We start from the raw sequence: 17,609 nt of genomic DNA, 5'->3' as shown, positions 1-17,609 counted from the left end.
AACATGGGAAAATGTGCGATCGTAGATTTAGGATTCAGCCCGTTCCTTAGTGTTTTTGGTCATTTTCTTTGTTGTAACGTGTTGAACATGCTGTCTTGCAAAAGGAATGGCTCGATTTGGTGCCCGAATGATGATTTTACAAATTAGGAAACTTTGACAGGAGTTTGGATTCCGGTGGCTGGAATTGCAGCAACTTCAGACTCATCATGTGTCTAATAGGACTATCCATCATGTGCGAGGTTCGGCTCAGATGAAGCCTCTGACCTCGTGCTCATAATGGGTCTGGTTTGATGTCGATCCAACACGCGAGCGTCGTGATATGGCCATTTGATCGAGGAGATGTGCTGCTGAAAATTTCTTGCTCCTTTTGAAAGTTTTCTAGTGAACTTCTCTCCTTGATTTCTCTTGGCTCGAGCCATGTTATCATGCGTGCCACATATCAAATCAACTGGGTCGACGAGACAAACATGCTCCCAAAATTTTGGCTCGATCCCACAAGGGATGAGGAAGATATAGCCATGAAAAGTTTCCCCCCAAAATTGTGATGGACAATTTCCATTAATGGAAACTGGTTCATCGAGAGTACACCGTAATAGTGTACAACCTACCCATTTTGGGTAATGTGACCGTAACTTACTCCAAAAGCATCTGAACTCGCCAAAAATTGGTACCTGGAGGTTTTCAAATGTTCTGAATCGAACGACAATGGTCTGGAGACCATTTGACGCTCTGATAATGGTGATGTAGTTCAAAGTGCCTTTTTAGCATGAGAGAGATAGAATTTCCAAATTGTTTTGTCATTTGCACTGCCTTAGACTTGTCAAATTGCATCGGAATTTGGCAGGTGCTCTTATGAGACTCTCAGGCACAATATTGAACCTTCTTAGGTCATTCTGATATTGTCGGAATTTTACTTCTGGATTAGGGCTTATTGACCTACGACTTCCGTAGTCCATAGGCATTTTGATAACTACGGACCAAGGTCATGAACTGCTCTCTTTTTATTCACATCGGGGATACAAGTGATGGAAAATGACCTCAAACAACCATCTCAAGGCCTCTATTGAAGAGACTATTGGGAAGAAAAGAGGAACAAGGTATACAGCTTTGATAAGGAGCGAGTACCAACACTCCTCCAAATGTTATTAGAGTAAGGAATGATTGTCCTTCCCGAGGAAAAGAGGCCAAATGAAGCCAAAATTGTGAACAATAAGAGGAATCGTGTGTACCATTGGATGCTGGGGCATCTAATCCAGGATTGCTTCACCCTTGAGGATCATATTGAGGCGTTGATTCAGAAAGGCCAGATACAAGTGGGTAGCCTCAAGAAGGCTTTTGAGACAGCTAAAGCCTCCCACATGGTCATAATCTAAGAAGAAGAGCAGGTTCAAAGAATGCACTCTGGCAAGTTGACATTTGACCTTCTCCCCACATTATTCTCCATGATGGTTCAAGAAGGAGTGATTTCCCCTCGTCTGTCAAGGCAATCGAGTCACATAGTTCAAGGGACTGAGAATCTTTGGTGCCCGTTCCATCAAACAGTAAGCCATGACATATCTCAGTGTTTTGGCTTCCAAGCTCTTGTGCAAGTAATAACTATGAACGTGTAGACCCCCCAATCTCGACTGGAGAAGTTATAGATAGGTGGAAATGTCCCAAGCAGACCATCTGGGTATTTTAAACTATTCACCCCATCAAGATCCCTTCTCCATAAACCTAGCCTTAACCAAACCCTTATTGCTCCAGTGGAACCAAAGGCGTTAAGAGATAAAACAAGGCAAGACAAACCCAAAGCACCCTGATCATGATGCATGCAGAAGGAAAGGATTCGATGTTACCTCAACGGGCACCAAACCCCTACCAAAACTCTGACAGTGAGGTACTAAAGGCACCTTAGTCACAACATGGGTGACCTGGGAGAACAAATGTCTGATGCCATTCCCAATGGCACCAGCGCCAATCCAAACGACGCCAAGACTTGGGCCCCCCATTGTCAAGCTTCAAGGTGATCAAGAACTCTGACAGTAGTGTCAATGTTGCCAGCATCATTTCCACCATCGCCAGGTCCCAAGACCCTCACTAGGCGGGACACAGCCTAGCCGATATGACTTAAGTGACGGGTCGACATGTCAGTCTGCACTCGTCAACATGACAGGCCCGTACTAACATGTCAAACGTTAATACAGAGCGAGGTTGTCAAACTCTCATTGATTGATGATTAGATGAAGGTACAACAAAAACAACGGGGCAACTGGCATCTGGCGACAATTTGAATTTTGCTGTCGCTATTCAGAATGGCTTCAAGCTGTGATTGGAGCCACCAGAACGTGACACATGTCCTTAACAGTGTTTGAAGGTAGTTGAAATGCCGCATAATCTAACAAGTCGTACAGAACTCACATTAATAAGAAATTAATATTTACTTACTGTCATTATTACAAGTGCCGCCGAAGCTTTGATGACCAAAAAATCGCAAAAAACTAGCCTACAGGTTATTATGGGTCCATTTTCACCTATAAATAACCCATTTTACCTCAGGCTTATGGGTCGAAACTCTGATAATTTTGTTTCAAAACTATGCCCAAAATCTTTTGATCTTACGCCTAAGGTTGAGCTTGATAGAAGAGCCCTAAGGTGAGTCCATTTTGAGCAACCCCCATCCTACCAAACCCTTCAATCCAAAACTATAAACACAAACTCCTTCAAGATACACGTCAAACCAAAGGCGATACGGATAATACGACCTTCCGGTCCCCTATCTTCCTATTTCTATTTGCCCCATTACAAAACCAAGAAAGTTTGGGATTAATTGTACAACTTTACTATCTGAATCAGCATATACTCTGGGGGCTGGGCCTCGGGGCTCAGCCTAAATGTTGTGTTTCTTCTCTTTTCTCTATTTTATTTGCTTTTCTAATATTTATTCTCATTTATCTTTGCATTTATTTTCTTTTGCTATATTTGTTTATTTTCCTTTATTTTCTCTCATTCTTGATCCTATTTATGTTCCCTTAGTTAATGATGTCTTTATTGTATTAGGTTAGTTATTTCAACCTCTTATGTCCCTTTTATCTCTTTATTTGTGGGATATTTTCCTCTTAGTGGGTGTACTTTTATTTCTCTTGATTGGGTATTTATTTCTTTTCTTTATTTCCTTCATTTAATAGTATATATCTATGTTTCCATCATTTTCCTTTTCATTAAATAGTCCTTTTCTTTATTTTTGTAGCAAATATCCTTCTTGGTTTGTTATATTTATGTCTCTTCCTTTTTTCTCCCGTTTGATAGCATAGATTTTCTCTTCTCCCCCCAATTCTTCATCTCCTTTATTTTGTGATAATATTTTCTTTTGTTGTTATAACAATGACTACAAAACATTCTTCAGTCGCGACGGTGTCCCTCTAACGTTCAACATTATATCAAAAAGGATCGCACAATATGAGAGAACTAAATCTCAAATGACCGGTATTAAGCCGAGTGAGAATAAAAAATTTAATGAAACCTCAAAGAAAGTCCATCGAGCTAAACAAGCCGGGTAAACCAGATTATCCTCCACTAGGCAAATCCAAGTAATCAGCATCTACCAGCTGGCTAAGACCAGCGAGGAAACTAGAATGGGGGTGGTGACCGATACGACCTTACAGTCATCCCATCAGACCCGGAAGGCGCTTCACCCCATTGAAACAACTTTGACTGAAGTACATCAACAACTCTTGATAGAAAGAGGGGTCATTAAGGTAGTAAAACCTGGTGAGCCTGTTAAAGAGGCCAATCAAAATATGAGAATCTATGTTGACTCACTGTCGACTGGTGATCCTCCGCCAAATGTGCCACCACCATCTACAAGTACGAAAGTCCAACCATCGGATTCAAGGGGCAAAGCCGTGAACTACACCGTCCATGAAGAGTTGTATATCATAGACCCCTTCTTACTCATCTTTCTGTGCATAATACTGGCTACTCGAATGATTCCAAGGGAAACCATCCTTCAAGAACCTCTCATCTCGATGCCTGCCATTCATCCCCTTCAGAATCTCAGACATGGCATCAAGACATCATGATGACAATTACCCCAAAGATCTTAGAGGAGTTTGCCCTTCAAGAACCCCTAATACAGCCTCAAGACATTGAGATGACCCCTAGTGAGGAAATCGATCAAGATGATTGCATGTCTCCTAATAGCTTGGTAGTGATTAGGGTTGAAGAGGGGTATCCTACTCATAAAACAATCCAATTGGAAGGTGTGTGTGAAGATGTTGACTCATGGACTCTTACACCCTTATTGATGGGGTTATTACATCACTTACAAGACACGGTCAACACTTCAAGCCAACCCGGCTCAGAGGCGACACATTACAAGAAAGGATGGGGGATCCTACCCCTATGCCACAACCAATCACACATGACCCAACTTCTAGTGCTCAACCAGCCCAAGAGGGGACAACTAATAGTCTTCCTAGCACCTATGACCTTTCACCACACCTAGATAGGATCCTTGTTTTCATATCCATTATAGATCTGCTTATGAGCTCTCTTATTCACTGGTGCCAAATTGAGAGAGTACTCCAAAAGGCACATGTACCGCCCAACACTAGACCTGAACAACTTAGTGAGATAATCTCACAATTAACAGCTTCAACGCTCATTACCTTCAGTGATGACAACATCCTTCCTAACACTAATCGATACCATAAACGAGCCTTTTACATTACTTTCCATGTGGCCATGGAATCCCAAGGGTGCTCATTGAAGATGGGACAACCCTCAACATTTGTCCGGTTAGGACCCTAGAAAGAATAGGTATAGACTTAGCTTACCTAGAGCCGTCTCAGCTCACCATCACTGCCTACGATTGGAGTAAGAGATAGGCGGAGGACATTATGCCCAAAGCTCTTAGTGTAGAACCTATATCCCAAATAGTTATATTCTATGTTTCAGATATAGATTCCTCCTTCAACCTCCTCCTAGGACGGTCGTGGCTTCATGAAAATCTGGCCATAGCCTCGACACTTCACCAGTGTCTCAAGTTCCTTACAGACTAAGAGGTGATCACCAATTACCTTGACCACCCCAAGCTATTAATCTATTGGAAATAGACCCCATCAGGGGGCATCAACATCCCAGGACGTTTTGATGCACCTCTCGAAATATATGATGAGCCTTATTGCACCACTCTCACTCTCGTAACATGCAATCATGCTCTCGAGAACTATACTACGAACAAATCCAATTCTGCTACGATAAATACAAATATGGGTCACTCTAAGCCTAGTACATGCTTGTAACCCAAGGCTTTGAGGTCAGGCATGGCCTAGGACCCTTGGAAACAGGGGCAGTAATGACAATCACAAATTCTATGAATAAAAAATAAAAAAAACATGATTGAAGAGGGTTAGGGTGCTCACACTCCCTCTGAAAAACTATGAGAGGCCCGAAGGGCCGATCAAGTTCCCTTTCTCGGGAATTCAAAACCTTGATTCCATAAACCTTGTTCCTCCATCCCAACAAATGGGAGACATTATTCAATTTCCATACAATATTGCTCCCAGAACTTTGCAATTACTGGACATTGGACAAACAAGTATCGCCTCCCTACCCAATATCTTTAGCTCCACACATATCCAACTTCAAGTGAGTGCACACACCAACCAGTCAAGGACCATCTCGCCCAACTCAACTTGAGTAGTAGGAGAATTCCCCTAGATACAAGTCACACTCTCCTGAACTCTCAAGAGGGCCAAGGACGGAATTGGTCACTCGCTCTGATGACCTCAATGCGTTGAAAGGTTTCAAGCGATGCCAACAAACACTGGTGCCAAAAAATGGGTAGGCGCGGGGTATCCCCAGGCGTGCCACGCACCCTCGTCTTTTCCTATCACCTCATCCAGTCCTGTACGGGACATCAGTTCTAAAAATGACAAAAATCTTAACAAATCTAATAAAAAATTAGATTTTGTTGGAGAAAATGCTTTTAAAGATGTAAAAATCTCAAACAGGTATGAAAATCTTATAATGGAAATCCGTGGTGACGAGCCAGACCCCTCTATCTCGAAACAAACAAATACAGAAATCGAAAGTGATTCCGAGCTAGAAGAGCTTCGGTCCCACGTCGATCAATTCAATCATAAATTCGATCGTAACCCGACATTTGTCGTCGATGAGACATTGAATGTCAACATGGGTTCCGAGGACGACCCGAAAATAACCAAGATCGGGATTTCCTTGTCACCTGAAGAACAAGATAAGATGGTCAGCTTCCTCAAAGAATACCTGGATGTCTTTGCATGGTCTTATAGCGACATGCCTGAACTGGATCTCACCCTAGTTGAGCATCATCTCAAAGTACGGGGACGAGACAAATCCTATTAAACAAAAGGCTCGATGACTAAAGACCAATCATGCAATGTGCCGGAAAACCTAGCTCAACAATAGGGAAACCCTAGCTGGTTGAAGGGCAGGAAAATGAAGAAGAATAGGAAGCGTTAATGGCATCCTTGAGTTTATAATGTGGGAGATTCAGTTAGGGCATGACAACGAACATGTTTTCTCCTTTTAAAATATGTAAAATGTTTGAAGGGTTTGGGAGGAGAGAGCGTGAGAGAGAGAAGGGTTGAGAGATATTATTTTTTAAAAAAATATAGTCACGATATTTAGAGAGAGATGACTTTTTGGTTTTGGAGATAGCAGATCGTTGTCCGGTATTTCAAATACCAAACAACTATTTTACTTTACACAGTATAAACTCCACTTGTCCGATATTCGCATTATGAGACAGGGGTAACTTGGAAAAGGTAACTTTGGAAAAAAAAAAATACAGAGTGTAAGTTAGAAAAAATAACTTAGAAAAAAAAAAATACTCAGAGAGGATGCCGCCCGTAAATTGAAATAAATGTGATCTCATTTAGTAATTGGACCATCCGTACTTAAATTTATGAAGATGCTAACAGGAATCTAAACTATATCCATCTCCGCAGATAGGAAAGGTTTCTATGCATAGCAGTATAGAAGTTTTATGTTCTAGGGGCAAAGTATATAAGTTTGTGTTGTCAGGGAAGCCCGTCCATATATATAAAGAGAGAGAGAGGCTTCTTCCAACGAGATACGTCCCTCTCTCTCTCCTCTGCTCTTCCCTCCTCTGTCGCCGTAGTGGTAAGGAAACCACGTCCTCAATCTCTCCTCTCTCTCACCCTGGTTCTCTCTTCCCTCTCACTTACTCTTTCTATGTGAGTTTCTGCCTGTCCAATTATCAATCGATTTCATAATTGGTCCCTAGCCCCTTAACAAAATCGATTTCATGAGAGGAGCCAACGCACTAGGAAAATCATGAGAAAAAACGCGCAGACCCCACTAAAAAAACCAAGAAAAATCCAATTGATAAAGGCTTGTAAGGGAAAACCCACTTCCATCATATGTTTTGATGCGAAAATGAGCAGGGAACAAGGGAGAATTAAGGCTTTTTTCTGAACAATAGATGGCTTGTATATGTAGGTGGAATGTGGGTTGAGTCTGGATTGGTTATTTATTTGGGGGCATTTCTTTTGTTACAACGAGCTATTTCATTGATGACCAGATACAAACTTTCTAAAGACCTTGGTGTTGCTAAAGACCTTGGTGATAGTGTTGGGTTTCTTACAGGGAGCCTCTCTGCAATTTTGCCACTACTGTGCTGTCTCTCTAGACTAGATAACGAGCTAGGGCATCCGATATCCTGCTCTCTCTCTAAGTTGGAGAACGAGTATTCCAGGTCTTTCATTCTCTCACTATGTACCCAGGTTAGTTGATCCGACCTATTCATTTCTCTTTACTATCAATTGATCCTGGTTGGTTAATCCTATCTCTCCCTCTCCTCTGAACTCCCTTTTATCTTTCTGATATGTTTTTCTCTTCACCTAATGCTTTGCTCTCTCTCTGTCTCGCCTGTGTTTTGCTTTTTGTTTATTGCATCTGATTTCTCTCTTCAGTCTTTGATTTATGCAATCCTATTGTCCTTCATGGCCTACTTTGATTAGCGTTTCCTTTCTGTGATTATATGTAGATCCTATGATCCGTTTGTGTTTTTTATTTGTTTTGCTTTACTTCAAAAAAAGTTATTTACTTTGCTTATTTTCTATGAGTTATTTGAATATGAATTGATGTGAGATCTAATATTTTGTTCTGAATGCTTCTTACTTGTGAAAAATCTTATGTTTGTTTTTCTACTAGGCTAGAAAACAATTTACTATTCTATGATGTTTGTATTTTACTTAAACCTGATTCCAGAATCCCTTTGATTTTTTTTTATTGTTCCAATAAAATTTTGATTAATTTTGAGGCTTTGTGGTTTTCAGTCTCTTCAGACAGAAGTTGAGTTATTTCCTAACTGTATTTTTTAATAGGAATTTCTGGATTCTATTAATGTTCTTGGGATTATCTCGCTCTGCGTTCATAAGGATATTTAGAAATGCTGCTAATGATTTTGGCTTTTAGAAAATCAGTGTCTCATGGGAAATGGGTACCCCTCCTCCTCCTTTTGGTCTTGATTAAGAGCTGTTATTTACAACCATTTGATGTGAAATCTGATAGCTTAGGTGTGTCACAAAGTGAAAAAAAAATTCATTTGTACTTTGAGCTTGGTCAATGAAATAAATGCAGCCACCCAATTTCACATCCAATGGTCAAGATTAATTGTGACCACTTTGTACCAAAGGTAAATGGTCTCATTATATACTTTCGCTTAAAAAGTTGTGGATACTAAACTTTGGCACGTTTCATTTGGTTTGTCCCCATGCTTATGCATTATGATTCCGTCGTATTGTATATATGTATCCAAGGTTTTAAAGAACGGATCGATGACCCTGATCGGCCACCCCAAAAACCACGTTGGATCGGCAATCCGGATCGGAGAATTGGCCTGATTGGGTGGTTTCGGCCTCAAACAAATTTCAAAAAATACTAAAATTTCTTTAAAATCTAGCTTTTTTAGGTTTTCAAAAAAAAAAAAGGTATTGCACTATGGTTTTTTTTGTTATTGTATTTGAAAATATATAAATAATGGTTTTTTATTATTGTATTTGAAAATATATTAATACTGAGAACCTGTCGTATGTCGAGTGTTTGTTGTATTAAGATAGTAGCATATCTTACCACAAATAATAGTATTGATATGCGGTTGTTAGGACGATCATCAAGGGAAAAATACTAACTGAATAATGCAACATGGATAACAAAAACTACATATCTCAACAGTACATCATCTTTTCTTTTTTTCCAGCAATTAATTTTTTGTATACAATATGTATTATACACTATAATATTAACCCCATTTTTCTCTCTCATTTTCCCCTCTCACTCTCTCTCTATTTACCCATATCTCTCCTTCTCTCTCTTATTACATTGGGATTTTTTCACCCATTTCTCTCTCTCTCTCTCTATATCTCTTTCTCGCTTTACCCTTCTCCCTCCCTCTCATTACATTGGGCATTCTTTTCACTGTCCATTTTAGACCTACGTCACAACATAGCCAAAGCGTCAAGGGGCAAAGGGTTATAAACTGCAGGGAAGCAAAGGGAAGGTCGTGGGCTTGAGCCACTTAAGCACATGTGGGTGGGTGGCTCATAAAATAGTATAGGTCATCCCAAATAGGGCCTTTTGATAGCTCAAAAACACATAACGAGGGGTGGGCCCCATGGTGGCCTCTTTTTAATAAAAAATTTCAAATTATAAAGGGGGGTGGGCCCCATTGCCACTTCTCTTTAATAAAAAAATTCAAACTTTTTAAACTGGTTTGAGGGGAACGTGCCCGGTTCCAGATATTACGGGGAACCAGATTACCTAGGACGATTCTCAATCCGGATCGGGCGATCCCGATCTAGATCAGGGATTTTTTTAAACACTATATCTATCATAAGAAATTGGCTCCTGGACTGTGAATATCAATCGTTGTAAGTGTGTTTCATGAATCATCATTTTAAGAATCTGCTAAGCCAAAGCAAAAGAAAGTATTTATTTATGACTTGTCTTAGCTTTTACTCTTTTACTCATCAAAAATGGCAAAGAAAAGAAATATTCTCTGTTTCTAGTTCCTTTTTCTTTTATTGTTCACTTTGTTTCTACTTCTGAAAAAATTAAAGAGTATAATCTTGTCATCCACTCATTTTATCATTTTGGTTATCTTTCCATATTAGTTGCATATGGGTTGTTGTAACGTATATCGATTGATGAGTTATGAAAGCATTTTCCTTTTCTTCATTGATAAGCGACATTTATGTACACTAGCAAAGGATAAGTATTGAGTCTATTTGAAAGATAGAGCTGTAACTTATTGGTGCATTTAATTTATGATGCTATTGTTGTTTGTGGAAAGAAATATGGTGGTTTTAGTATTATCAATATGCAAAGATACCAAGTAGAATTCCATTTCTATAGTAGATATGTTCCTTAGTAAACTGCTTCTCCAAAAAAATTTCTTGATATGCTAGCTCGTTGTGTAATGTGGGCTTATGTCTTGAAGAATATTTGGCAAATATTACGGCTTGTCACATGAGGAATATCCATAGCTTTTTACACTAGCATAAGCCTGAATGTTAAGTGGTCACTAAATGGTCATGTGTGTGTGATCAGTCTATGCAACCTGTAGCCCTCAATTGTAATTCGACATTTAGCATATTAACGTACGTGGTTGCTGGAAACTGATTCTTGTTCAGTTTAGAGTGGATTATTAGAATGGATCCCTAGTTTTATGCCATGGTAAATGTTATTCTTTGCAGTGTGCTACATGTATGTTTATGGTTTGAGCTATCAACTTTTCCTTTGATTGAAGCGTGTATCAAAATCTATGATAAACTTTTGGATTGTTCAGGTTCTTTTTTAATCCAATGTCTAAAATAACAATCGACTTAATTGGAAAATCTCAGCTTAATTGATCATTATCGTAGACTTTCCAATTCATTCTTTATTAAGAACAATGAATATCTGGGTGATTCAAAACTTTGTTACAAGTTTAACCGTGGCCGTCTAGGATGATTTAGACAAACACTCTTTGGGCTCCAATATTTTTGGGGTAGAAGTCCTCTCCATGGTGGCATAGTGTATGTTGTTTGCGTGGTGTATGTTGTTCATGGATGATATAGTTTGATTGATGAGACATTATTGGGGCCTGAAGCGATGTCAACACAAAGTTAGAACTTTGGAAGGATGCTCTAGAAATTAAAGGTTTTAAAATTAGCTGGACTAAGACAAAGTATATTGAATGCAAGTTTAGTAATAATAGGAGTAGAGACGAGCAAGCAGTTAAGATTGACGATGAAGAAATACAAAAAAGAATGCATTTTCAATATCTTGGGTCGATAATCCAAAAAAATAGAGAGATTGAGGAAGATGTCGTGCATAGAATTAGAATTGGGGAGGCGAAGTGGAGATCCAACCAGAGTTTTATGTGATCACCTCATATCAATGAAGCTGAAGGGGAAGTTCTATAGGACAACTGTGAGACCGACTTTGCTTTATGGGGTGGTATGTTGGGTGTTCAAAAAATAACATTTGGTGGTCAAAAAACAACATTCCCATAGGATGAGTGTAGCTAAGATGTGGATGTTCAGATGGATGAGTGGCAAGAGAAAAAGGGATAGAATTTGAAATGAATACATTCAGGAGAACTTAGGTCTCGCTCCAATAGGAGATAAGATGAGAGCAAATATACTTAAGTGGGCATGCCATGTGCAACGTAGACCCAATACACATGTTAGGAGGTGCAAGTTGGTTCAAGTGGAAAGCTAAAAAATGGCAAGGGGTAGGACAAAAATGACATAGTTGGAAGTAGTGAGAAAAGATGTGAAGACTTGTGGTCTCATTGAGGGTATGGCCCTTGATAGAGCATAATGCCAAACTAGAATTAGTGCAGCTGACCCCAAATAGTTGGAAAAAGGCTCTGACGATGACGATGATGTAGTCCTCTCCATATTTTTAACTTGTAATGCAACTGCTAAATATAGCATGGTTGAGCTTATATAATTTTAATGCTTTATCATTTATTATATGCTAATTCTCTATCTAAACATACATATAAATCTTTAGATATAGATTCTCGACTCCCCTTCCATACCTTGCCCCAATAAGAGAATCAAAACCAGCATTTGACCACCATCAGGATAACTACTTTGTCAAGCATGTGTTCAATGAGGTTGGGTTAGGGGGTAAAGATTTTTTTTTTTATGTTGTTATAAATGACTACATGAAAGCAAAAATATAAAACTATTCCAAATGCATCAATCTCCACTCTTCCCATATTCTATTTTTGCTCAATTTGGTGGATGAGGCTAGTAGAGTAGAGGGTGTTCACAAAATATCATATTCGATAAGCCTCATGTACCTATCACCAATGAAATTTTCATGAGATTAAGGGAGCATGAAATTTTTTCCACATGGGATATCCATACATCAAATTAATTTTTTAGACCAAGATGATCCATGATGTTAGATTCAACGATCTATGAGGAAGATAATGACTTTTATAGTGCATTGTTGGGCCTTATGATGTGCGATATAACGATCTATGTACGAGATAATTACTTTTTCAATAAGATTGATGGGGGCCTCACAATTGCCCAATTTGCATCCATGGTTGATGAATGAAGGCTAGTCTACAAAGTTATTGTACTTTTTTTGTTGATTTACTATTATACACAAGATTGTGATGGAAACAACATGTCCACACGTATAAAACTACTTCGAAGACATTAATTGTTCAAGATGTTCACTGGCACAAAAAAATTAAATACCTTTATCACGGATTTTGTTGGTAAACAAACATATGAGGGGACTTGAAGGGTAATTGTAAGAGTCAATTCATAAGAAGGATAGTATCTAAGTTTGTGTACCCTTAGTTTTGGTTCATATCTTATTTCGTATTGTTTAATCTATTTACCTTTTAAAAGTAACCATTTGTCTATATATTATCTTATGGGTTAATTAAACATGTGAATGACAAATTCTTTAGAACGTATTATGGAGAGATCCCTCTAGAGAGGATTCAGAGCATATTAAGCATAGATTCCTTTGGAGAAGAAATTGTTGCAACTTGGATATTTGGAAAACAACTCATAAAATAAATTTTCTATGAACTTCAAGTAAAATAAGAAATTGCAATGGAGCCTTAAAAACATTCTATTGGACGCGTAACTAAAAAAATTAAATAAGAAAAGGCTAACCAACAAGGTTAATTTTATGGGAAAATATCTTCGTAGACCCTATTTTTGAGTTTTATTTCTCCGTAGACCCAAGGTTTCAAACTTATCTTGAAGCATAGAGATTCTGTCTAGTATATCTTCTAATCCCCTAGACCGAATTGACTTATTTTTAGCCCAAATAAATTTTTTAAAAAATCCTTTCTAAACCCTCTCTTTCTTATGTGTTTCTCTTTCTCTCTCATAATGAATCTCCTAAACCCCTCTTTAAAAAGTTGGGATAGACATCGGGCAGAGAGAGAGAGAGAAAGAGTTGGGGGAAATTCGGAGAGAGGGGTTACGGGGAGAGAGAGAGAAACACGTGAAGAGAGAGAAGGGGGTTTAGAAGAAGATGCCTTTTTTAAATTTGTTTGAGGTAAAAATAGATAAAGTTGTTTCAGGGGGTTAGAAGATATAATAGATAAAATCTCAAGGCAGCTAGATAGGTTTTGAAACCTTGGGTCTATAGAGAAATGAAACCTAAAAATAGGGTCTACGAAGATATTTTACCTAATTTTAGCTAATCACATTGAGAATAATTTAATCACATTGACAAATAACTTAATCAGATTGACAATAACAAATCACTCTTTAAATATAGTTTGTATTTCAGGGTGTAGACTGTCACTACCTGAAATCTTTGGAAAAGGATCTTTAACAAGTTTATAACTAGCATGTCATTTAGAAATGCCCGAATCCCTAAAAACACTTTGGTTTCTCTCTTTACAGGTTCATTCCTTGTAAAAAAGTTTACTTTCTTTGTCTAAATAGTAAGTATATTATTTGAATTATTTGGAGAAGAATTGAGTGACCAATGGAGAAAGAAAAGAACTTATAATTCAGAATATTTTATCTAAAAATATTTAGAACATAGCTTCGAACACCTATTAAACATTTACATTTAGCGAAGTGGCATGATGATAGAGAAAAAAACTTATTGAGAGACATGAAAAATATATCTATGATAACCAATATCAATTAATCGGTCTAAGAAGGGCGAGGACATTAAACTCTCCCTTAACTCGCCCCAAGCGTAAAACTTTGCCAAAACTTTCCATGAATCTTGAATCTAAGTTACTTGCTTATGCTAGGGCGTAGATATTAGGACTTATGGCCTCACTGATGGTAAGGCCCTTGATAGAGTAGAATGGCAGATTGGGATTCTTGTAGTCGACCCCTAATAGTTGGGAAAAGTCTGTGATGATGATGAACCAATATTTATTAATTGTTGTCTAGTTTGATTGGATATTTTTTGTTTATAAATAACCAATATCAAATGATAGCCATGAATTTTTTCTTTTCTTTGAAGAGTTAGTTTGTTAGGACCAGATGTTATACTTAGTGTGGAGTATTTTATTGGGAACTCACACTTAACATCCATTATCCACATTTGGGTTTTGTGGATGGAGTTGGCGAAGCTGAGAGGGAACGCTATGCTTTGTACAAGTATTCGGGTGTTCTTATTCAATGTTCATAATTCAGATTTTCGTGTTAGTAGAATTAATGTTTTTTGTGAAAAATTAGTTGGCTATAGAAGTAGGCAACAACTCATCACCCACCATCTTTTGATCAATGTTGTCAGTGGATATTGGGTGTAAGTATCGTATTTGGTACTTGTACTGAGTTTTTACTATTTTTTGAGTAAATCACCCCCCCTTAAAAATAGGAATGATTTTACAAGTGCACTAACTTAACTTCACTCAATGTTGAGGTTGGATGATGGATGCAAGATATGAATAGTAGATGTTAGGTTTTAGCATCTACTATACTTTGCCTAATTGTATAGATACTTTTACCCAAAATCTACTATTCATGCTTTCATTGGTAGTAGAGTTGAGTAGTTATTATCATAAAAAAATTTGTGCGGCTGTGAGAGGAGGCAACAACTTAACAACCACTATGTCTGGATAAATATGAATGACAGATGTTGGGTTTGAGTATCCTATTTGATACTTGTATCGGATATGTAATATCTTTCTGAAGTAACATTCTACTTAAAAACAAGGGCAACTTTAAAAGTGAATAATAACTCAAATCCGCCAACCAAGGATAGGTATGAATAATTTAAGGACTATAGTATTCGAACTCGCTGTTAGAACGAGGGAAATTTAGTGTACTTCGTACGAGGGCTTGGTTCTCAAACTTAGTTGATGGTCTATAATGAGTTCCCACTTTTATGGCCACCTAGTTTTATTGGTGAGAAATTCGAGAGTCGTTAATTGGCTTCACTGCCTGTGGTGAGAATGACTAATTACAACTGTGGAGAATATATTATACTTTTGTAAGGTGCTCGTGCCTCACATCTACTGTATATGCTTATCCTCGGGTTGCGAATTATTGTTTGCATTGAAAGCTAATCTTGTTTTCAAGAGCGACGAATTACCTACGAAAAATATTCCTTGTACTTTTAAGCAAGGTTTCAAAAAACGCTAGACCCTAGGTGGCCTGCCTAGCGCTCAGCGCCTAGGCGGGCGCTTAGAACCTCGGGCACCCTGCGGTGCAAATTCTTTATTTATTTTTTATATTTGTTATCCAAATGCACATATATGCATATATTTGTATCAAAATTTGTAATTTATTCCAAAATTTGAACCATACAAAGCATTTAAAAGTCTAATAGGCTGCTGTAAGGTCTCCAACTCTCAAATTCATAAATTCTCCATATTGGCTTATTCCATATCCATAAAGTAAACCATAATAACATCCAAGATTCCAAGTCTCCAACTCTCCAAGTCATCAACAAACTGACTTCCAAAACTATAGAAAAACCAGTAAACTACACAACGAAATAGTCCAAAAAGGCAAAAAAATTACAAACCACATAACTAAATAAAATCGTTTGAACTCCAAATGTCTAAAGCCCAAACCAAGATGGTGCAATAAAGTATTAAAGTTACTTCAAAAGAAGAGAGAAGACAATCAAGACATCAATAAGAATCAGAATCATCATCTTCATTGCCTTCATTTGCATCAGAATTGAGGCCGTCATCATCAGAATCATCACCCTCTTCAACATATTCCTCTTCTTCCAGAGAATCTTCTGAATCTGCCTCCTCTTTCTCTATCTCCCTCCGTGAAGTACCAACACAAGAAGTTGTTCGAGTGGCCCTCCTAGGATCAGAAGCTTGCCCTGAAGCACCTCGACCATTTCCCATGTTAAACCCTCCCCAAGGAAGACCTCCTCGATACCAGGGTCACTAACTAGCCAATTTGAAGCATTCTCCATGTCTTTCGAAGAGATAGGGTCCTTCTTTGGCTGGTTTTTCCTCTCCTTGAACCTTTGATTCTGTCTAACAAAAACCAAGTCATTGAGCTTCTTGCTCAAGCCTATTTCTTCTCTTTGTACGCACCTGTAAGGAAAAATAATGCATAAGTAACTACTATAGGTCTATCTTCTTACCTTTTATGAATCTATATTACAAAATGAATATGAACTTATAAACAAAAAAAAATATAAAATTTTATTCTTTTAAAATAGTAAAATAGTAAAATACTATCTCAAACGAACTCCAATTGTGCTCACAACCAAAAGAGGAAGTTGTCAAACTCAAGATCCACTTAGTCATCTTCTGGAGGTTTGGAGCGCTACTCCCATGTTGTCTCCATTATTGGGCTGCAATATGTGGAAAACCTTTATAATTAATTTAGGTATTTGACGCTATCAGAACTTGAAAGAAAATTATAAATTTATATTTTATAAAATAAAAGTACATAAGTCAAAAGAATATTACCTGGTTCGTCTTTGTTTCTGTGCCTTAATGCCATATCTTTCCCAAATGACATCAAAGAACACTTGTACGAAATTAGCTCCTCAATTGATATCTTATGTTGGATATTTGGATCAGGAACTAATTTCTCAAGGCACTCATTAAAACCATCCATAATTACCACTTTTGACTCAATATCTGCATCTGCATAAAAGAATTTGGGGTTCAAGTAGTACCCCGCTGCATGCAATGGTCTATAAAGCTGCTTATCCCATTTATCATCTATAATATTTCAAATTGCGGCATACTTCGCTGCATCATCGTCCAAATTCTCAGTAATCTCATTCTTAGCCCTTTCCATTGCATCATATATAAAGCCCATGGAGGGCTGATAAGCGTCAACCAAGAGCAAGACCTTCAACAAGGGGAGAAATACTAATATCGCATACTCCACCCCACGCCAATAATATTTCGAAAGAATAATATCTCGTGTCTCCTTTCCCTTGGCATCTCTGGACCACTTACACCTACTCCACTCCACTGAAGCAAACATAGACTTTAATGCGATCCTCCTCTTATACATGCTCTGTAGACTAAGGTAAGCAATGGCAAATCTAGTGACGCTGGGCCTCATTAGCTCCAGCGTCACTAGCTCTCTCTTTTTTGTAAACTTGCACATCATGCTAAGGGTAAGTATGTGACT

General features: G+C 38.1%; 1 protein-coding gene across 13 annotated transcripts in view; it reads left to right on the top strand.

Annotated features, from left to right (window-relative positions):
• The first annotated feature begins 6,988 nt into the window (after positions 1–6,988).
• LOC148782026 (uncharacterized) overlaps positions 6,989–17,609 on the top strand; it is a 38,674-nt gene continuing 28,053 nt past the window's right edge. For 4 of the 13 annotated variants that reach the window (XM_088867698.1, XM_088867688.1, XM_088867693.1 and 1 more), the window contains exons 1-2: positions 7,050–7,149; positions 7,571–7,772. Coding sequence is in view for 6 of the 13 variants with exons in the window: in XM_088867688.1 (XP_088723814.1) it covers positions 7,763–7,772 (10 nt within the window). In the remaining 7 variants the exon portion in view is untranslated. Of the gene's footprint in view, positions 7,773–17,609 lie in introns of all 13 variants that reach the window. The other 9 variants (XM_088867696.1, XM_088867689.1, XM_088867687.1 and 6 more) reach the window with 5 other exon arrangements.

Source organism: Amborella trichopoda, chromosome 5, assembly GCF_054954075.1.
Source record: "Amborella trichopoda isolate Santa Cruz 75 chromosome 5, AtrichopodaSantaCruz75HAP2 v2.0, whole genome shotgun sequence".
NCBI lineage: Eukaryota > Viridiplantae > Streptophyta > Magnoliopsida > Amborellales > Amborellaceae > Amborella > Amborella trichopoda.
Note: the sequence above shows the minus strand (reverse complement) of the source record. Positions and strands in the feature narration are given on the sequence as shown.